General features: G+C 40.6%; 1 protein-coding gene across 2 annotated transcripts; it reads right to left on the bottom strand.

The window, feature by feature from the left end:
• Nucleotides 1-1,794: 1,794 nt before the first annotated feature.
• Lrp4 (LDL receptor related protein 4) lies at nt 1,795-16,673 on the bottom strand. 2 transcript variants are annotated; one of them, XM_068298311.1, is made up of 14 exons: nt 16,512-16,673; nt 14,531-16,275; nt 9,755-11,202; nt 9,557-9,678; nt 9,305-9,496; nt 7,777-9,242; nt 7,493-7,708; nt 5,079-6,304; nt 4,622-5,013; nt 4,424-4,549; nt 4,247-4,364; nt 3,683-4,181; nt 3,447-3,604; nt 1,795-3,212 (listed from the first exon to the last, which is right to left on the bottom strand). In XM_068298311.1, exons 2-14 carry the CDS (start codon nt 14,580-14,582, stop codon nt 3,087-3,089), a joined length of 6,141 nt encoding a protein of 2,046 aa, XP_068154412.1. In that variant the 5' UTR covers nt 14,583-16,275; nt 16,512-16,673; the 3' UTR covers nt 1,795-3,086. The 2 variants fall into 2 exon arrangements, with proteins under 2 accessions (XP_068154412.1, XP_068154413.1); XM_068298312.1 differs by having other exon boundaries at nt 16,567-16,663.
• Between the last annotated feature and the right edge of the window lie 446 nt (nt 16,674-17,119).

Raw genomic sequence — 17,119 nt, 5'->3', positions numbered from 1 at the left:
GTCTTGCTAAATCTCGATAATTTTGGTCTTGAATTATTTGTTGAAGTCCATAGAGGATTTAAGAGGAGATTCATACAGTGTCCACGGCTTTTCCATCAGTTTGCAGTTGATATGCCATATATGTCTGAAGGATCAACGTATCCGAGTAATACATTTGTGTTCACGATGCTATAAATGCTGATGGCAATGTGAATAATCTGGGACGAATGACAATTGTGCCCGTCACTTCTATAGGAAGTCGGTGCCACCTCCACGAATACGTTCAAGATACTACATATGTCATATGTTAGTCCAAATGACCGGCAAGACTTATCTGTTTCGTTCACCGACTCAAAATTGCCTCCATTACCAAACACATGGTTAGGTACATGAACCAAGTGATAGCCAGGACAATGGTCGATCGATAGTTGTAGTAAGAGGTCGATGTACACAATCGTTTCCGTTTGCTAAAGTATAAGTCTGTTTGAATACATTCAAAAGCACAAACGATTGACGGTTTTTGACAACTCACTCTACTAGTTTCATCGAGTTAATAGAATAACGTACATAAATCATATTCAAAACGCGAATTCACAATTCAGAACAACTCAGAAATCAGAGAACTCTAAAAACCGAGTTGTGTTCGTTTAATTCAGCATCGTTCCCTCTTTACCCTCTTTGCAGCTAACTTAGAAAAGGGTCAGAAAATAAGGCTCATTTCCATTTTTTCCGTCACAACAGACTAAAATATGTATGAGAGAACAGATCTCTGTCTGTATGCTTCAATCGACTTTTTTTTACCAACTGATAGTGAATTGTCTGTGTAATAAATTTGTGATAATACCACTTTCAATAGGTTTTAGCGAGTTTAAAAATGATTCCCTTTTCTCTCTCTCTCAAATTACAAGTGATAAATTGTATTGCTTGAACCGGAACTCATATTTCCGAACACGACTTGGAGTTCAAATTGGATTCGTTTACAAGTGGGTTATACTCTATCCTATTCGATGCTGTTCGACTAACAACTACAAGCAGGATCGCAGAGAGAAAATCAGGGCCCGGGGGTAACCATGTTCGGGTCCCCTACTTCCCTTCAAATAAATCTGCTATTTTCGACACTGATGTATCGCGGGCGCTTCTGAAAACTGCGGGCCCGGAAAATAGGCACCCAAAAGTATACTAAAGAAAGTTAACAAAAAAGGTTTCAATTTTTTTAAACATATTTTAGAATATTCTATGTAGGAAAATTATTTCTTGTTTGCACTTTAAAATTAAAAAGCAGACAATTCTATATTAATAGGATAAAATAATGATGTTTTTAATACAATATTATGCTTATATCATGGAAAAATATATTGCAAATTAGGTCATTTTGAATAATTTGAACGCATTTTTTTCGAAATCCTGACGTGATGGAGGAAAACTAAGGACAGGGCCGTGATCAGCATCCCCCAATCACTAAAGAAGACCTATTGAACGTAAAGCACTTTTTAATGACCTCAAAAATGTCGGCCTGTGTAGTCAAATCAGGAATTGAATTCGAGTCCTGGCATGACTAATTTCCAGTAAAAACCTTGTTATCATTCGGTTTTTATCATATCATCATCCAATTTTCATTATGGATTACTAATAAATGTAAGTTTTAAACCTGCCATCCTGACTGAATGTATCTAGTTTACACACTCTGCGTATACGTTATTTTTGAAATCAACTTTCTTCATTATCCTCATGAATACTTTTCTTACCATACTTACATGATTAATTCAGTTTGCTTTCCCAAGGAGGCAAGAAGGCAAAAAAATGAAACAAATACGATTTTGTTATAACAAACCAATTCAAATCTGTATTTACACATAAATATTCATATAATAGAGAACATCATTTTTGACCGATTGGAACATTGGTTGTTAGTGTGGTCTGACAAATACATTTTATATTCATTAGATGCAATTTGTGTAATAAATACATATGTATGTTATTTAATTTTGCAAAGATATACATATCTAAAAACGAAAAAAAAAAATGTTTATTCTTATAACTTATGTACAAATATAGTTTTTGACGGATCTGTGTTCCAGCCCGATGTTGTTTTTACACCTGAGAATTTAGTTTTGTTTTTCTTTTCATTTGTTTACTGACTCAGCGCAGACGACCATAGACGGGAAACGACTGCGCGCTCGACTCATTCGTATCAGGACACATGGAAGTGCATGATGCACCTTTGATGCATTTGCATGTATTCATACATACATCGATGTATGTACATATGCACGTGTCCTGCATATTGATGTCTTCCTTCATCTTTGACTTGCAAATTCATAACTAATTTTCTCAATTTTTCACAGTATTTAAATTAAGTTTGCAATTCAATTTTCGTAACTTGAAATGCATTCAACAGCTTAAATATCAAATTCTCTGTTTATCAATTTTGTTTTGTTGTTGTTGTTTTTCATTAGCATTAATCTCGTTTCGTTTAGTGTTAAAAATAACAAAAAGAGAAATAAATCAACTCAAAGTGTATTCATCACCGAAGACATATGTTTGTTTGTTTGTTTGTTTGTTTGTATGTATGTTTAAATGTTTTTTGTTTGTTAATTTTTAATTTTTAGTTTGTTTTTTTTTTCTTTTCGTTTTTAAGTTTGTATGTATGTACATGCATTTGTAGCCATTTGCCATCTCTGAACAGTAAGCGCAGGACCGACAAAATGCCTAATTTCAATAAGTGCATAGAGGTATTTAAAGTCTCTCTCGTTGACATAACAGCTTTCAAATCAAAACTAAAACATATTTGTCCATGGGGAAACGAGTCCATGGCGTCTCCCTATAAACAGTTTAAGATTCATATATTCACGTATATATAATTTGTTTTTTTTTCTTCCTTTTATCGTCTATCGTTACAGAATAGTATTTTCATTAGTTAAGGGGTTTGTTGGTGGATCGGGGAGAGGGAGGGGGAACGCATATTTTGCTAAAATTTCCTTTTTTTTTTTTTTTTTTTGTATTTTTGAAATATTTTTTTTGTTTTTTTTTTTTTTTTTTTGTTTTTTTTTTTTTTTTTTTTTTGTTGTCTTCTTGTTAGTTGTTGTGTTTACACGGCATACAGGAATTTATGTGATAGTCGACAGCGTTGTCAGTTGCATTGTCTTTGTGGATGGCGACGGAGTCGGCACGAATAAGCTGGAAGATGCTGTCTCCGTGGTGAGGCTCCGCTCCTCATAGACTCCCGGGCGTTCCTATGAATACATAAATCAATATGCTTAACAATGCGCAGGTCCGAATTTGGTTTGTTTTTCTTGGGAGGGCAAAACGATGTCCAACATCAAGGTGGACAACGTTTACTGGGGGCTCAAAAGGCAAGGGAAAGACGTATTCAAAATTGTCGAACCTTATGAGCCTAAGAGAGACCAGAGTCGTCTCAAGATCTAATCTAATGAGCTGGAGATGGGGAGATTTGGAGCTTTGCTTACATGATTTTTATCGTATTTAAAACGTTTCCATATATTTGTCTTTGGTTCCATGGGTGTGCCATCGACATTGTAATTGGGATTGGAGAAGGTCAACACGGATCGGCTGGAACCGCGTGAGTTACGCTTCGACTTTTTGCGATTTGTGTTAAATGCAAGCACTGAAAATATAACACAAAATATATGAAAATGTCAGCTAAACCTTAGACAGAAAGTGGTGAATTGGAAGCGAATCTTACTGAAGATAACAAGGACAATGATGACAACCATGACTATGACTACCCCGAGGGCAACTAGAACAAAGAATTCACGTTCATTGTTTACTTGGCTGTCTTCTTCGTCACCCAGGTCATTAATGCCTTCATCTGGATCGGGCGGCGTCGAATCATCGGTAAACTCATCCGAATATTCCGGTTGCTGATCACTCTCCAAACGCGTTTGTACCAACTCCTTTGGCTTGGTGGAGCATGGACGTTTGTTATTGAAGTCTGGCCTATCCGGGCAGGCGCATACATAATCGATTGCCCTATAGAAGCATAGATGTGAACAGCCACCATTGTCCTGGGCGCATTGATTCCAGCTCTTGGCCTGACGGTGTATCGATACAGCACGTATGTCCAGGGCACCACTCAACGCATCGCGGACCTCGAATGGATTGCTATAGCCAATGCGAGGGACACGTTGTGAGCGATAAACCGATTTGTTATACCAATCAGTCCAATAGATGTTGTTCTCCAACTGTGGATGAATTCAGATGAAGTGTTTAAGAAGAGTGTGAAGAAGAGCGATTTGGGTTCATTTACCATGGTCAAACCGAAGGGATGCGGTGCATAGGGCACGATTGTCTGACGGCGTTTTCCATTAAAGTCAACCTGTCCAATATTATCATCGAGTGCATCAGCCCAAAGTAATCGACGATTGCTGTGGGTAGTCAAAAATGTATCATTTTGGCTAGTAAATGGGGGTGGGGGTTAACTTACGTAAAGTCAATGGTTAGACCTGTAGGGAAACCCACTCCAGAGGTCACAATCGCTGTGCGATTGGAGCCATCCAAGTAGCTGCGCTCAATTTTCGAAGGTGAATCCCAATCCGACCAAAACAGATAACTATGTGGGTGGGGAGGGAGGTGTAAAGTTAGGGTTTGACTCTTGACTCTTTGGATTTCTATCTATACGTACGCCTTCTTTGGATGTACTATGAGTGAACGAGGATCGCCCAAACCATCTTCGATGAGTTTCTTGCGGCAACTACCATCCAGCCTTGAGACTTCAATCACTTTGCGATCGGTGTCGGACCAGTAGAGATTCTCGGCAACCCAGTCGACGGCGATGCCATTCGGCGTCAGCAGATCGGTACTCACAATCACCTTGTTGTCAGTGAAATTAAGCAAATTGACTCGACGGATAACGTCCAGATTGACATCGGCGAAGAATAGCCAGTTATTACGATAGTGATAATCGAGAACAACGGCTCCATGGACTCCGCTAATGGGCAACACCACGTCCATGTAGTCACCACTGTTTAACGAGATCATACCAATGCCGGAACGCAAAGCAATCAGCAGATAGTCCTACAAAAATACAAACAAAATTGGCATAAAAGTTCCATCTCAGGATCTTACGTGGCGGCGCTTACGTCTGGCAGATTTTGACACTCTGTGGTGCTATTCTCGCGCAATCGCAGACCAATGGGACACTGGCAAGTGAAGCCGGATGGATTCCGTAGGCAAAGGTGAGAGCAGCCACCATTATTACGGCCGCACACATTGTCGGCCAGTGGTTGATGTTTGGTTATCACTTTGATATCCATTAGACCATCAATGTTGGTCATAACGTCTCGCTTGGCGCTAATGTTACGTCGCTCGGCCATGTGCAAGGCCTTCGACTTCCAGTCTGTCCAATAGATATAGTCCTCTGTGAGTGACAGGGCATATGGATGGTGGAGCGAGGACATAATCAGCTTTCTTTGGTTGCCCGTGTAGTCGCAAGAATCGATGGTTTTGAGTCGTGCATCCACCCAGTAGATGCGTTTGCTCTTCAGATCCAGTGACAAACCGTTTGGCCAGCCGAGATTTGCAGTCACAATGCGTGAGCGATCGTTGCCATCTAGATGAGATCGTTCTATTTTCCGATAATGCCCCCAGTCGGTCCAAAAGAGAAGTCCAGCTTCATAATCCAGAGCCAGACCGCGCGGCGATTCGAGATCCTTGTAGGCAATCACATGCCTATTACTGCCATCAAGATTGGCCACTTCGATGGTATGACGACCAGCATCTGCCCAATAAATGGTTCGACCAATTGAGTCGACAACCAAGCCATCCGGGTTCTCCAGGCTCTCCCCAATGACTTTGTGCACGTGCAGGCCATCGGGGCTGGAGCTCATGATGACATTTTCAATCGTATCCGACCAATAGATGTAACCAGTTGCCCTATCGACATCTAATGCCACCGCGTTCGAAATGGGCGGCAAGGGTAGGACTACATCAATCAGATGATCAAAGTCCAAAGAGATCTGCCGTATATCGATCCGATGGGCGAAGAGTATATACTTTGTGGGTCCCTCCGAACAGGTGCGCCTATCCTCACGCAGTTGTACGCCGACTGCACAGGCGCATGTATAGCTAGTCGGGTTCAGGAGACAGAGATGGGAACAGCCGCCATTCTGTTTGTCACAGGCGTTGAAGACACGCCTTCTGGTTCGATGGAAGACTCGAATGTCCATGAGATCGCTGCTATTGGCAATAACTGTGCTAATTCCCTTTCCAGTTAGCTTATCGGCGCTCATTGCTGACTTTGTGTCCCAATCGGTCCAGTAAACACGTCCGTCACTAACATCCAACCCGAAGGGATGCCCAAGATTGTCTGTTCGAATAAAGTTTCAAAATGGTTGTTTTTAGTTTTAAATCATATTAGGCAACTATTTATGCATCGAATGGGATAACTACTTCCCTATCGACTAAGCTATATAACTGCAATATCGGTTGAAAATTGACTACGAATTCACAAGTTTACTCGGGTAAAGCCAAAGAAAACTCGCCACTTTGTGGAAGAGATATAAAATTTAGGCAACTACTTTTATGTAGATACCCTTGACGATACTTTAAGACGCAAAATGTAATGAATACGTCCCCTAAAGTAGGCAACAGACAGTCGAAGAATTCGTTTTTAGAAAGAAATAGAACTAATTCAGAATTGGAACGTCCTGTCATTTTAATAAAGGAAAAGACCTGGGATTCCTGGCATAGAGGCATATTATTTTTTATCTCTTTGTCCCTTTTTTTAAATCTTGAAGTTTTGTTTAAACATTTTTGCAGAAAACTTAAAAAAAGTAAATAAATTGGTATTGGCTTTATCTTTATAAGTATTTCGAGTTAAGTATTAATACAAATAATGCTTGTTGGCTTTGTTTTTTTCTTGTTATTCAGAATTCATTTTGATTCACATTTTTCCCCGGTTTCCCTTATCCGATAGAAAGCGTAGATGTTTCTGAGGGCTACGATTTCTTAATTTCTATGTTGTCCAAAGCAACTGAGCATGGAATTTATGTGACTCGCAAATTAAGAGAGGTCTTTAAGGACTTAAGACAAGATGTGTCTTAATTCGCACCAAATGTTGTGCTTTGAACTTATCGGAATGTGGAATAAGATGACGATGTCGGGATATAGATGGTTTTCCATTGATTTCGGATTCGCATAAAGAAATAAGGGACTATTGATTTGAAAGAGATGAAAATGACTAATACTTCTTTTTTACCGTTTACAGTGAATTAGTTGGACCAAATATTAAACAGCATAAAAGTGTGATTACGAACCAAAATCGTCTTTTAATTTTACCAAAAGGCGATTAAACCTTTATTTTTTAGCTTTGAAACTATAGTTAACGCTGGAGTACTAAATTTGTTCCTATATGCGCTATAGCTATCCATACTTTTGCAGTCTATTGTATCCTTTAGAGGGCAAGTAGCCCACATTACATTTCTTTTTGGTACAATTTTCCATATTGCATTTTTAGAGGCTTTTCTATCTCCTTATTCTTGAGAAGATTACTTACTTATGATAATTTTACGACCGGTGCCATCGAAGTTCATATTCTCCAATGTCTTGGTGCCACCATCAACAAAATAGAGTTTACTCTTGTCATAGTCGATGGCCAGTCCATTTGGCCATATGAGTTTCTTCGACGAGATTATAACACGATTATGTCCATCCATATTGGCACGCTCAATCATTGCCTCCTCGCCCCAATCTGACCAGAACATAAGTCCATCTGCAACAGGAAAAAAGATAAGGTTCGATTGGATGTTTTTGTTTTAGAGAAAAAGGGTCACATCTTACCGATAGGATTCACAACAATATCTCGGGGCTTGTCCAGTTTTTCCCACACAAGCAGGGTTCGCATCTTTCCATTGGTGGTCGCCACTTCAATGCGATTGGTGGACGGGTCGGTCCAGTACAATTTGTCTGTGATCCAGTCCAGCGCCAATCCCACTGGCGATACCAAGTTCGAGTGAACAACTCGCTGCTGATAGCTGCCATTCAAATGAGCCTTGTTTATGGAGCTGCGCTCCACATCAGTCCAGTAGATGAAGTCTGTGTCACTGCACCAGTCTAGGGCCACAGCATGCTTCAGATTGTCGAGCGGCACAATCATATCGATTTCGTTGGGCTCAGCTGGCTTATTGTTCAGTTGTCGCAGGCGAATGTCCTTGCGTCGAGCCACGAGGACGAGCTTGTCGGCCGTACTCTTACAGGTCTTGCCGTCGTCCTTAAGGGAGAGTCCGATGGGGCAGCCGCAACGACGAGACGTTTTGTTTGGCAGGCATAAATGAGAGCAGCCTCCACGTAGGCCCCGTCGATCCTTCTGACAGCGATCCGGATAGTCAGGTTGCCGGGCCGGATGATAGGCATGTATGTCCATCGGGAAATGGAAATTCTCGTGAACCGATCGGAAACCTTTGCCATTTATCTTATTTGCCGCCGATACAGTTTTCGTATTCCAGTCAGTCCAATACATGGTGTCCTCGAATATGGTTAAAGCGAACGGATGTGGCAAGTGGGTGCTGAGAATTTTGATGCGATCGCTACCATCCAGATTGGAGCATTCGATGGCATGTTGCTTGGCATCCGCCCAGTAGATTTTGTGATTCGGATAATCGATAGCCAGACCATTAGGCCAGGTGACACCCTTCGATATAATCACCTGCCGCTGTGATCCATCCATATGGGCTCGTTCGATCTTTGGATTCGGCCCCCAGTCGCTCCAGAATGCCAATGCCTCGCCCGGATGAATCACAATGGCACGCGGTTTGTCCAAATCATTCGAAGCGATCACCGTGCGCAGATTCCCTTGAAAATTGGACACCTCTACGCGACGTGTTCCCGAATCGGTCCAAAATAGTAGATCATGTATCCAATCGACAGCAATGCCACCAGGCGACTCCAAGCCCCACTTGATAACATCCCGTACACGGGTCCCGTTCATGTATACCATCTTGATGACATCGGTGGAGACATCTGACCAAAAGAGTAAACCCTTCCGCTGATGAAAGTCCAAGGCTATGGCGTTGTGCAGACCCTTAACAATGGCCGTGTATCGGTTGTTGCTTAAAGTCACACGTCTTATGTCCCATCTATTGGCCACCAGCAGAGTCATGGCACCACCTAGAGCCTTGCAAGTCCTCAAATCGGGTCGGAGTATGTATCCCGATTCGCAGGAGCACACAAAAGAGCCCTGGGTATTGTGGCATTTCTGTGAGCACACCGGGCTGGTCAGATACTGGCACTCATCAATGTCAGTGCAGCTGCAGGATTGTAAATCTCTTGAAGACCGAAAAGCATTTATATACAATGTGACTTGACTTACTTGACTTTATTCTCGTTCATGAGATAACCAAGTCGACAGGCGCATTCGTCTCGTCCGCGGGCTGTTTTTATGCAAAGTTGCTCGCACTGTTTGTGGTCGGGACAGATTTGCTCCTCGGGACAGTTAACTTCATCCTCTCCGAGTGGGCAATCGTTTTGACCATCGCATACATGCTTCTGATGGACACAGATTCTGAAAAAAGAAAAAGCCAATGAGGGAGACATCTTAACCTTCTGAGCAGCGGATACTTACTTCAAGTTGGTTATGTTTTTCTTTGCCGGACAGAGGAATTGCCCAGCATCACACTGGAGATGGCAATCCACTTCGTCTTCAGCTGAGGAGCAATCTGGGTAACCATCACATAGCCAGGTGCGCTACAAAGACGAATGAAACGAAAGGAGATAAAATTTGTCTGCTTCTCCTTTCTTTCTCTCTCTGTGTTGGCCTTACCAAAATGCAACGTCCGTTGTGGCATGTGAACTCATCGGGACCACAGGTCAAGGAATGTTCCGAGCTCATATTGCCACAATCATTCTCGTCTTCGCCACCATCGCAATCCTGCTCCTTGTCGCATTTCCAGCGTTTGGGAATACATGTACCATCGGTGCATTTGTACTCATTCGATGTGCATTGGGATGGCTTTTGTGGGCAGTTCTCCTCATCACTCCAGTCCCCGCAATCGTTGTCTCCATCGCAACGAAAACGATTCAGAATGCATTGTCCGCTGGGCCCTCCGGCTCCACCCAAACCGCCACGGCACTTAAATTCCCCCTCCGGACAGCTGTTGATCACTGCCGCGCACTTGTACTCATCCGAATTGTCATCGCAATCTCGCTCTCCATCGCAACGAAAGGCCAACGAGATGCAATATCCATCATTGCACGCGAAGTGCTCCTCTGTGCAGCTAGTTCGATTGCAATGCGCCTCGTCTGAGAAGTCCTTGCAATCATTTTCACCATCGCAAAGCCATGGCCTGGGAATGCAAAATCCATTTTGGCATTCAAATTGATCCTCCGTGCAATTCGTGCGTGCCCCACAGTGTGTCTCATCGGAGTAATCACCGCAATCGTCGTCGCCATCGCAAAGCCATTCCTTGTTGATGCACCGGAATGTTTTGGGGCACATCACATGTAACCCGCTCTGTTCGCATTCCTTCTGCAGCTTGGACATCATATCTCCGTTGTTGTCGCAGTCGTACTCGTCGGACCCATCAGTGCACTGCACTTCCCGGTTACACCGCGCATGCAGGTCGATGCACTGACAATTGCTGCACTGCCATTGCAGCTCATCGCAGGGATTCTGGCAATCCGAGGGCGGAGCACTATAGCCCTCGCCAGGCTGGCCCAATTGGCTGGGATCATCGTGAACGACACCACGATGGGCGAAGGGTCGAAAGCTCTTTTGCTTATTGCTCGCCGCACCAATGAAGCCATCGCGTCCTCTTGTGTTCGACTGGCGGTCGGATTCCCGCACCCCATAGAGATCACTTCGTCCGCCTTGCGCACCCACGTTTCGGAACTTGGGCGTGTCACCTGTACTAGTTGCTCCGGCATTTCCACCTGACTTAATTGGCACAGTTGGCTCCAAAGTAAACACTTGACCATAGAGCTTATCGTCGCCGTCTTCCTGACTTTCGGCATCGTCGTCGTCATCGTGCTTGTGATGGGGCGAAGTATCTGATATTGAGTCGGAATCGTGATCCTCTCCACTGGGGGGCAACACCTCTACATCATGGCTGGCCCGATGATTCGATGGCTTGTTTGCCGAACGCAATTGGCCTTGCTGATGCCAGTTCTGATGCTCCTGGGTGCTCTTCGTAAGCCATCTTATATCATCTCCTCCATTATCTGCACCGATTTGCTCAGCAAATACGCGAGTTGAATCGCCACATCCTAAACCTATTTGAACCAAAAAGAGAAAAGAGAAGAATCATAGAAGAGGTTACTGATATGTTGTGGAAAGTCTAAATGTTTTTAGGTGATTAATATGTGGAAGAGGAAACCCTTTAAAATGCGTAATATCTTGTAATTGTATACATAGATCCTGAAGAAATGCTACTATAGTGATGGTAATGTTGTTCCCCCCTTTAAAGTCACTTATTTCTATCGAAAATGGGAAAATGTTGCCCCCTTAAGTATGCCATGGGAAATCAAAGAACTTCCTTATAGGATAAATATAAAGATCAAAATATTTCTCGATAGAAATATTGTTAATGGACAACTTTTTTTAACTATAAGACATTCGGAAAGCTCTTCAGTTAAGTGTCTATTGCATACTTTTGGGAGGATGAGTTGTTTGCCTTTAACTGATTTGTTTTTGAATTAGTTAGAAATGTTATTACTGGATAGAGGAACAGGTTGATTTTGCAATTTCGAGAAAATACCTCACCGAAACCAGGAAAACATGTATGGATGGGATGTACGTGTGTATGTAATCATGGACTTGTATGTATGCACGTTTGCATGTATACATGTACATACATACATACATAGTATATGTGTGTGTGTGTGTTTGTGTGGAAAAAGCTTCCAGGACACACAGCATCATTTTAATGAATGAAATGCTTCGAAGTCTGCTTGGCGCTGTTGACCGTGACAATGTTGTTGTTGTTGTTTTAGTCGTGCTCGTTGGTTTATTTCGTGCCCCTCCCATTAGGTTGGCAGCATCGCGATGTGGCATGCTACATTGATGACAATTTGCCGAACTGCTGCTGCTGCTGGCATCATCGGCTGTTTGTGCTTATCATTTATTGGTTACTCCCAGGTCCAACCTCAATGGCAAAACTGGCGCATGCGCCGGGATCCCATATGACTTGGACTTTCACTTTTATTTCATTTTTTCCCCAGCAGCATCAACGGCAACGAGAGTGTCTGTGACTTCAACTCTCTGTGTGTGTGTGAGTGCGTGTGGGTTCTTTTTTTTTTTTTTTTTTTTTTTTTTGCTAAAAGTAAACTTTACATCAACACTGATACACATGCAAGCATCTACGACGATGTCTATTCATTCCTTCCCCTCTTCCTTCCCTCCCCATTCTCGTCATTTTATGTGGTAGCAACCTGGTTGCTATTTTAGTTTACTACCTCATTGGTAATTGGAATAGTGCTCTAAATCAGTGCTAAGAGTTTGTGCTCGTCTCGTCTCATGGAAATTGGCAACAAACAGACCGACAGATTAGTCAGTCCTTTTCAAATTGGTTTTCCCATATTCATGTTGATTTATTGAATCGAAGATTATAATTCTTTAGTTATGAAACTTAATTAGATATGAAATTAGGAGATTTATCTGAATGCACTTACAAATAAGACCTGAAAATTGCAAGATTGCTTTTCAATTTTCTCTCAATGTGTATTTTGTGACCATTTGAAGTGGACTGAAAGTTTATTGGATTGTCCTTGGGTTTCGCATAGTTTTATTTCTGAATGAGATTTCTTTTTTAAAAATATGAGAAACGAACGAGTCATATTTGATTAGTTTTACGCTTTAAAAATGTTCGAATTTGGAGTCATATCTTAGTCTTAATAGTATGCCTATCAAATCCCAATCGTCTAGTTATGCCAAAAACAAATATAACGCTTTCAACAAGTTTTTGTTTGTCATATTTTCAATGGCTTCGAGGACAATATATCATCATTATTCCACAAATATTGAAAACTATTTTCTCGGATTGGAATATTCTTTAATTAATCTATTAATTGTTAGCTTCTTTTTTCCCCTTCATAATGTGATTTAAATATCTTGTATAAGAATTATATAAAGGTGATGTTTACATAGTTGTGGGCTAATTTTTTTCAGTCCGATCCAATCTTTCTTTAAACTTCTTTGCAAGATGATTCACAATCTTAGCAACTTTAATGTGGACATCCAAAAGTATTAGGTATTCGACCCAAAGTCCTATTATATTTAGTCCCATTGAAGCCACTTAGTTTATGGAATATAAAGAAGAAGTTATTAAAGTTCTCTCATACGATTAGAGTTATTATCCAAAATATTTTGAAATTAATAAGTAATAAAACTTTAATCGACTTTTAAGGTTTTTTATTTCATTATTAAGGGATGAATCTACAAATGGTTTAAACCTTAATCGAATTAGGTTTCTTGATAAAATAAATACAATCGCTGAATAGAGAACTGAATAATCTGATTTTATTTTATTATGAGTTCCAAAAAAAACTTGAAATTTCCCCCCACCGACTTGCAATGCACAGACAAACACATAAAACTTATGCCCTAAAGTATGCGAAAATGCATTTTAAGTAAATCGGGATAAAAACGTGATCCAAACTATATTTCAATCCTAGTAGTCTGCTTTCTGCTTTCAGAACTCTAACATTCGGAGTTTATGCCAATTATTTTAAACTTGGCATTTGATTCAAAAAGACACACTATAAAGGACAAATACTTTGCCTTATTGATGTAGTTTGTTTTAAATATGTATATATTCCGATCTTTCATGATATCATTAGCCCTGCTGGATATAGGGTTAAGCGCGTACTACATTCGGTTTTCATAGTTGTGTATTGTCTTCCCAGTGAAAATGAAGTGGAAAGTAACTTCATCCATTTTGATTTGAGTGGTTTAAAAATTGACTGCATACATTTAGGCTTCAATGTGTTCGGAAAATGACTTAAACACATTGTCAGATATTGAAATTAATGTTTTAATCGCTTTGCAAGATGTTATACTCTAATAATCTAGAAAAGTGATGTGGAATAATGAGAATTGCGAAATCTGTTTGTTGTTGTTGATGGCTTTAGCAGAGACATTGAATTTTGTGGTTCAACTTTGCGATGTTCTTGAATTAAGTTAAGAAAAGAGAAGAAAATCAAGATAGAAAACAAAATTGGAAAATGAAATTGCCAACAGAATTAAACAATTTCGACATTGTACGCCCTATGGTTTTTTCCCTCATACATGTGTACATACTGTACATACATACATGATATGGATACATAGAAAAGCTGTCTTGTTAAACTAACAGGTGGTGGTTCTGTGCGAAAATCCAGCCAACTCGCCCAGACGTTTTCCAACATATCTTTGGGTTTCAAACTTTCTAAATGTGAACTAACTTCCTGTGTAACATGAACGATGTATGTATGTATGTGTGTGTGATGTAGGTTTTATTTTTGAATGCATTGAATGAATGGAAGTGCATCGAATGTGTGTGAGATAATTTGGGGGTAAGATTTTTGACTATTTTTTTGCTTTTTTGCTTTTTTGAATACTTACACAACCAAACCACGCACACCAAAGAACAAAATGAAAGGGATGTCCAATACATTGCTATACACGTACACGTACACGGACACGGACACAGACGAACACACAGACACTCGCACACGCACACGTACACCGACTGGCACGTAGAAGTTGTGCTGGTGTGCGAGTTTCTGGCGATGCTGTTTTCTTTTTTTTCCTTTTTTTTTTGTCTTTTTTCGCCTTTGACGTTGTTGTTGTTGTTGCTCCTTCTGCTGCTGTTGCTGCTGTTGTTGTTGTTGTTGTACTTAGCGGCTGCTGTTGCTGACTAGATTTTATTCAATTTGAGCGCGTGCGTGTGACGTTGCTGTGTTGCTTTCGTTGTGTGTGAGTGTGTATTGTTGTTGTTGTTGTTGTTGATGTTGGTGTTGGCCACACTCCAGAGAGAGAAAGTGTGTGTGTGTGTATGTTTTCCAATGCGTAGGTGTTACAGTCACAAGATACACACACAATTGCATTCGAATTGCAATACGAAATGTTATTTAATTGTTTTTTTTTTTTGTTTTCGTGGGTTTTTGTTGCTTTGTTTGTTTGTTTCCTTTTGTTTTATTTGCCAATTGAAATGACAATTATCTATGCTACTTTGGATGCATACACACACCCACACACCATACACACCCACCCACACATTTGTATGTTCATCCTCCTACGAGTCCTTTATTGCTTGCACACACTCACACACACTCACACGCACACACACACACACACACAGTAGCTGATCAGTTTTTCGTTTTATATAGTCAATTGCACAGAATTTAATGCTCACTTTTTGTTTTTTTTGTTTACACTTATTTAATTAGTTTATTAGTTGTTTGATTTATCTTTGCATCGAGCCTTTCACATTTAAGAATATCTTGCGTTGTTGTTGTTGATTGTTGGCTGTGTGTGTGTGTGTGCATGCGTGAGTGAGTGTGTGTGTGTGGTTTTTGTTGTTGCTTTTTTTCTGTGGAAGCGAGGGCGAGGCAAGCCAACGCCAACGTCATCACTTTTATGCTCTTCGTTGTTATTGACAAGTTTTTGTTTTCTTGATTCCATGGACGGCTTAATATTGCTTAGTATATAAACATGTCTATATAATCACTGTAGCTTTACCCCTTCGTATGATAATTCGAGTGTGGCTGATGATGACGAGGATGCTGATGATGATGATGATGTTTGATACACTGATGTATGTGCTAAATGCTCGTACATTATTTGGGCGGCAAGAGAAACGTTTGATTTTTGTGTTAAACTTTACTTTGATTTAGAGTTAATCTTAGTTTCTGTTTATCGTTGCACTTTAGTTGTTCACAAATTGTATCTTCTTTGTATTGTTGGCTAAAATTAACTGCTAACTGTCTGGCTACTTGACCTGCCGCACACATGTACATACATACATCATCATGCGTTTGCGTACATCGGATGTACGCATATTCGAAAAAAGATACACCCACTGCCAACGTCTACAGATTCGTTGGCATTCGCAAGGCTGGAAGCGGATTCATTCTATTTTCTTTCCAATTGGCATTTGTTTCGTTAGTAATAGAACTTTTATGTCCACAAACACGCACAATTAAGCACTTTTATGGGCTCTACATTATTGTATAGTATGTGATTTGATTTCATTTTCCTTTTTTATTGGCTTGTGAGTTGGTTTTGGTTTTTTCTTTTATTTCATTAGTTTTAACACTCGTGTTAAGATGCCACGAAATGAAATTTACTTATTGCCACTGTGAGATCTAAAAGCACAAGAAAAAATAATGAACATGCGCATATGCACATACAGACTTATATGTAATCGAGGATATATATATATAGGTACGTATACCTATATATAGGTATATTAATTTTAGCGAAGCGTAGGTTTTACGCGACGTCTTTTGATGATTCAAGGTAACTTGTTTTGTTGGCTCCTTTCTGATGTTGATTATTCTAATTTGTATGTCGACCGAGTAGATTCTAAATGTCACTTCACTTCACTTTTGTCAAAATTCGTTGAGAGTACACTTCGATGGCGATTTGGTTTTTACTGTGTGGTTATAGGTAGGTACTTAATGTACATATATGTGGGTATATATGTACATTATTATTTTCGGCGTTCTGCGCGAGCTGGATGACGTATAGAGTGTCTGCTGCCGTGCACAGTACAACGATGAATGTAAGTAAGCAGGAATTACAGCATCGCCCAGCCAAAGCGCACTCCTTCGTGGGTGAGTGTGTGAGTGAGTGAGTTGGCGTGTTGGTGAGTTGGTTCGCAAAACGCAGACTCCGCAGGTCGTCGTCTGAAAGCTCACTATATACCTAAATACCTTGTTGGAGCTTTGGTCCATGCCATAGCTCTCACTCTCATTATTCTTTCTCTCAGCTCGGATGGGATGGACCATGAGCTTTTCTCATTGAGATGAATGGGCATAGCATGGGATGGAACTATTCGACAACTGGACCGATTGCCAGATGGCTGATTTAGTGCTTTTCATTTTATTTTTCTATCCAAATACACTGATCCAAATACACTGTGCACTCATTCTTAGGTTCTGATGATGATGATAAAAAGGGAACGATTCATGGGCATAGAAAGGGTAA

Source organism: Drosophila tropicalis, unplaced genomic scaffold, assembly GCF_018151085.1.
Source record: "Drosophila tropicalis isolate 14030-0801.00 unplaced genomic scaffold, ASM1815108v1 contig_867, whole genome shotgun sequence".
NCBI classification, from domain to species: domain Eukaryota; kingdom Metazoa; phylum Arthropoda; class Insecta; order Diptera; family Drosophilidae; genus Drosophila; species Drosophila tropicalis.
Note: the sequence above shows the minus strand (reverse complement) of the source record. Positions and strands in the feature narration are given on the sequence as shown.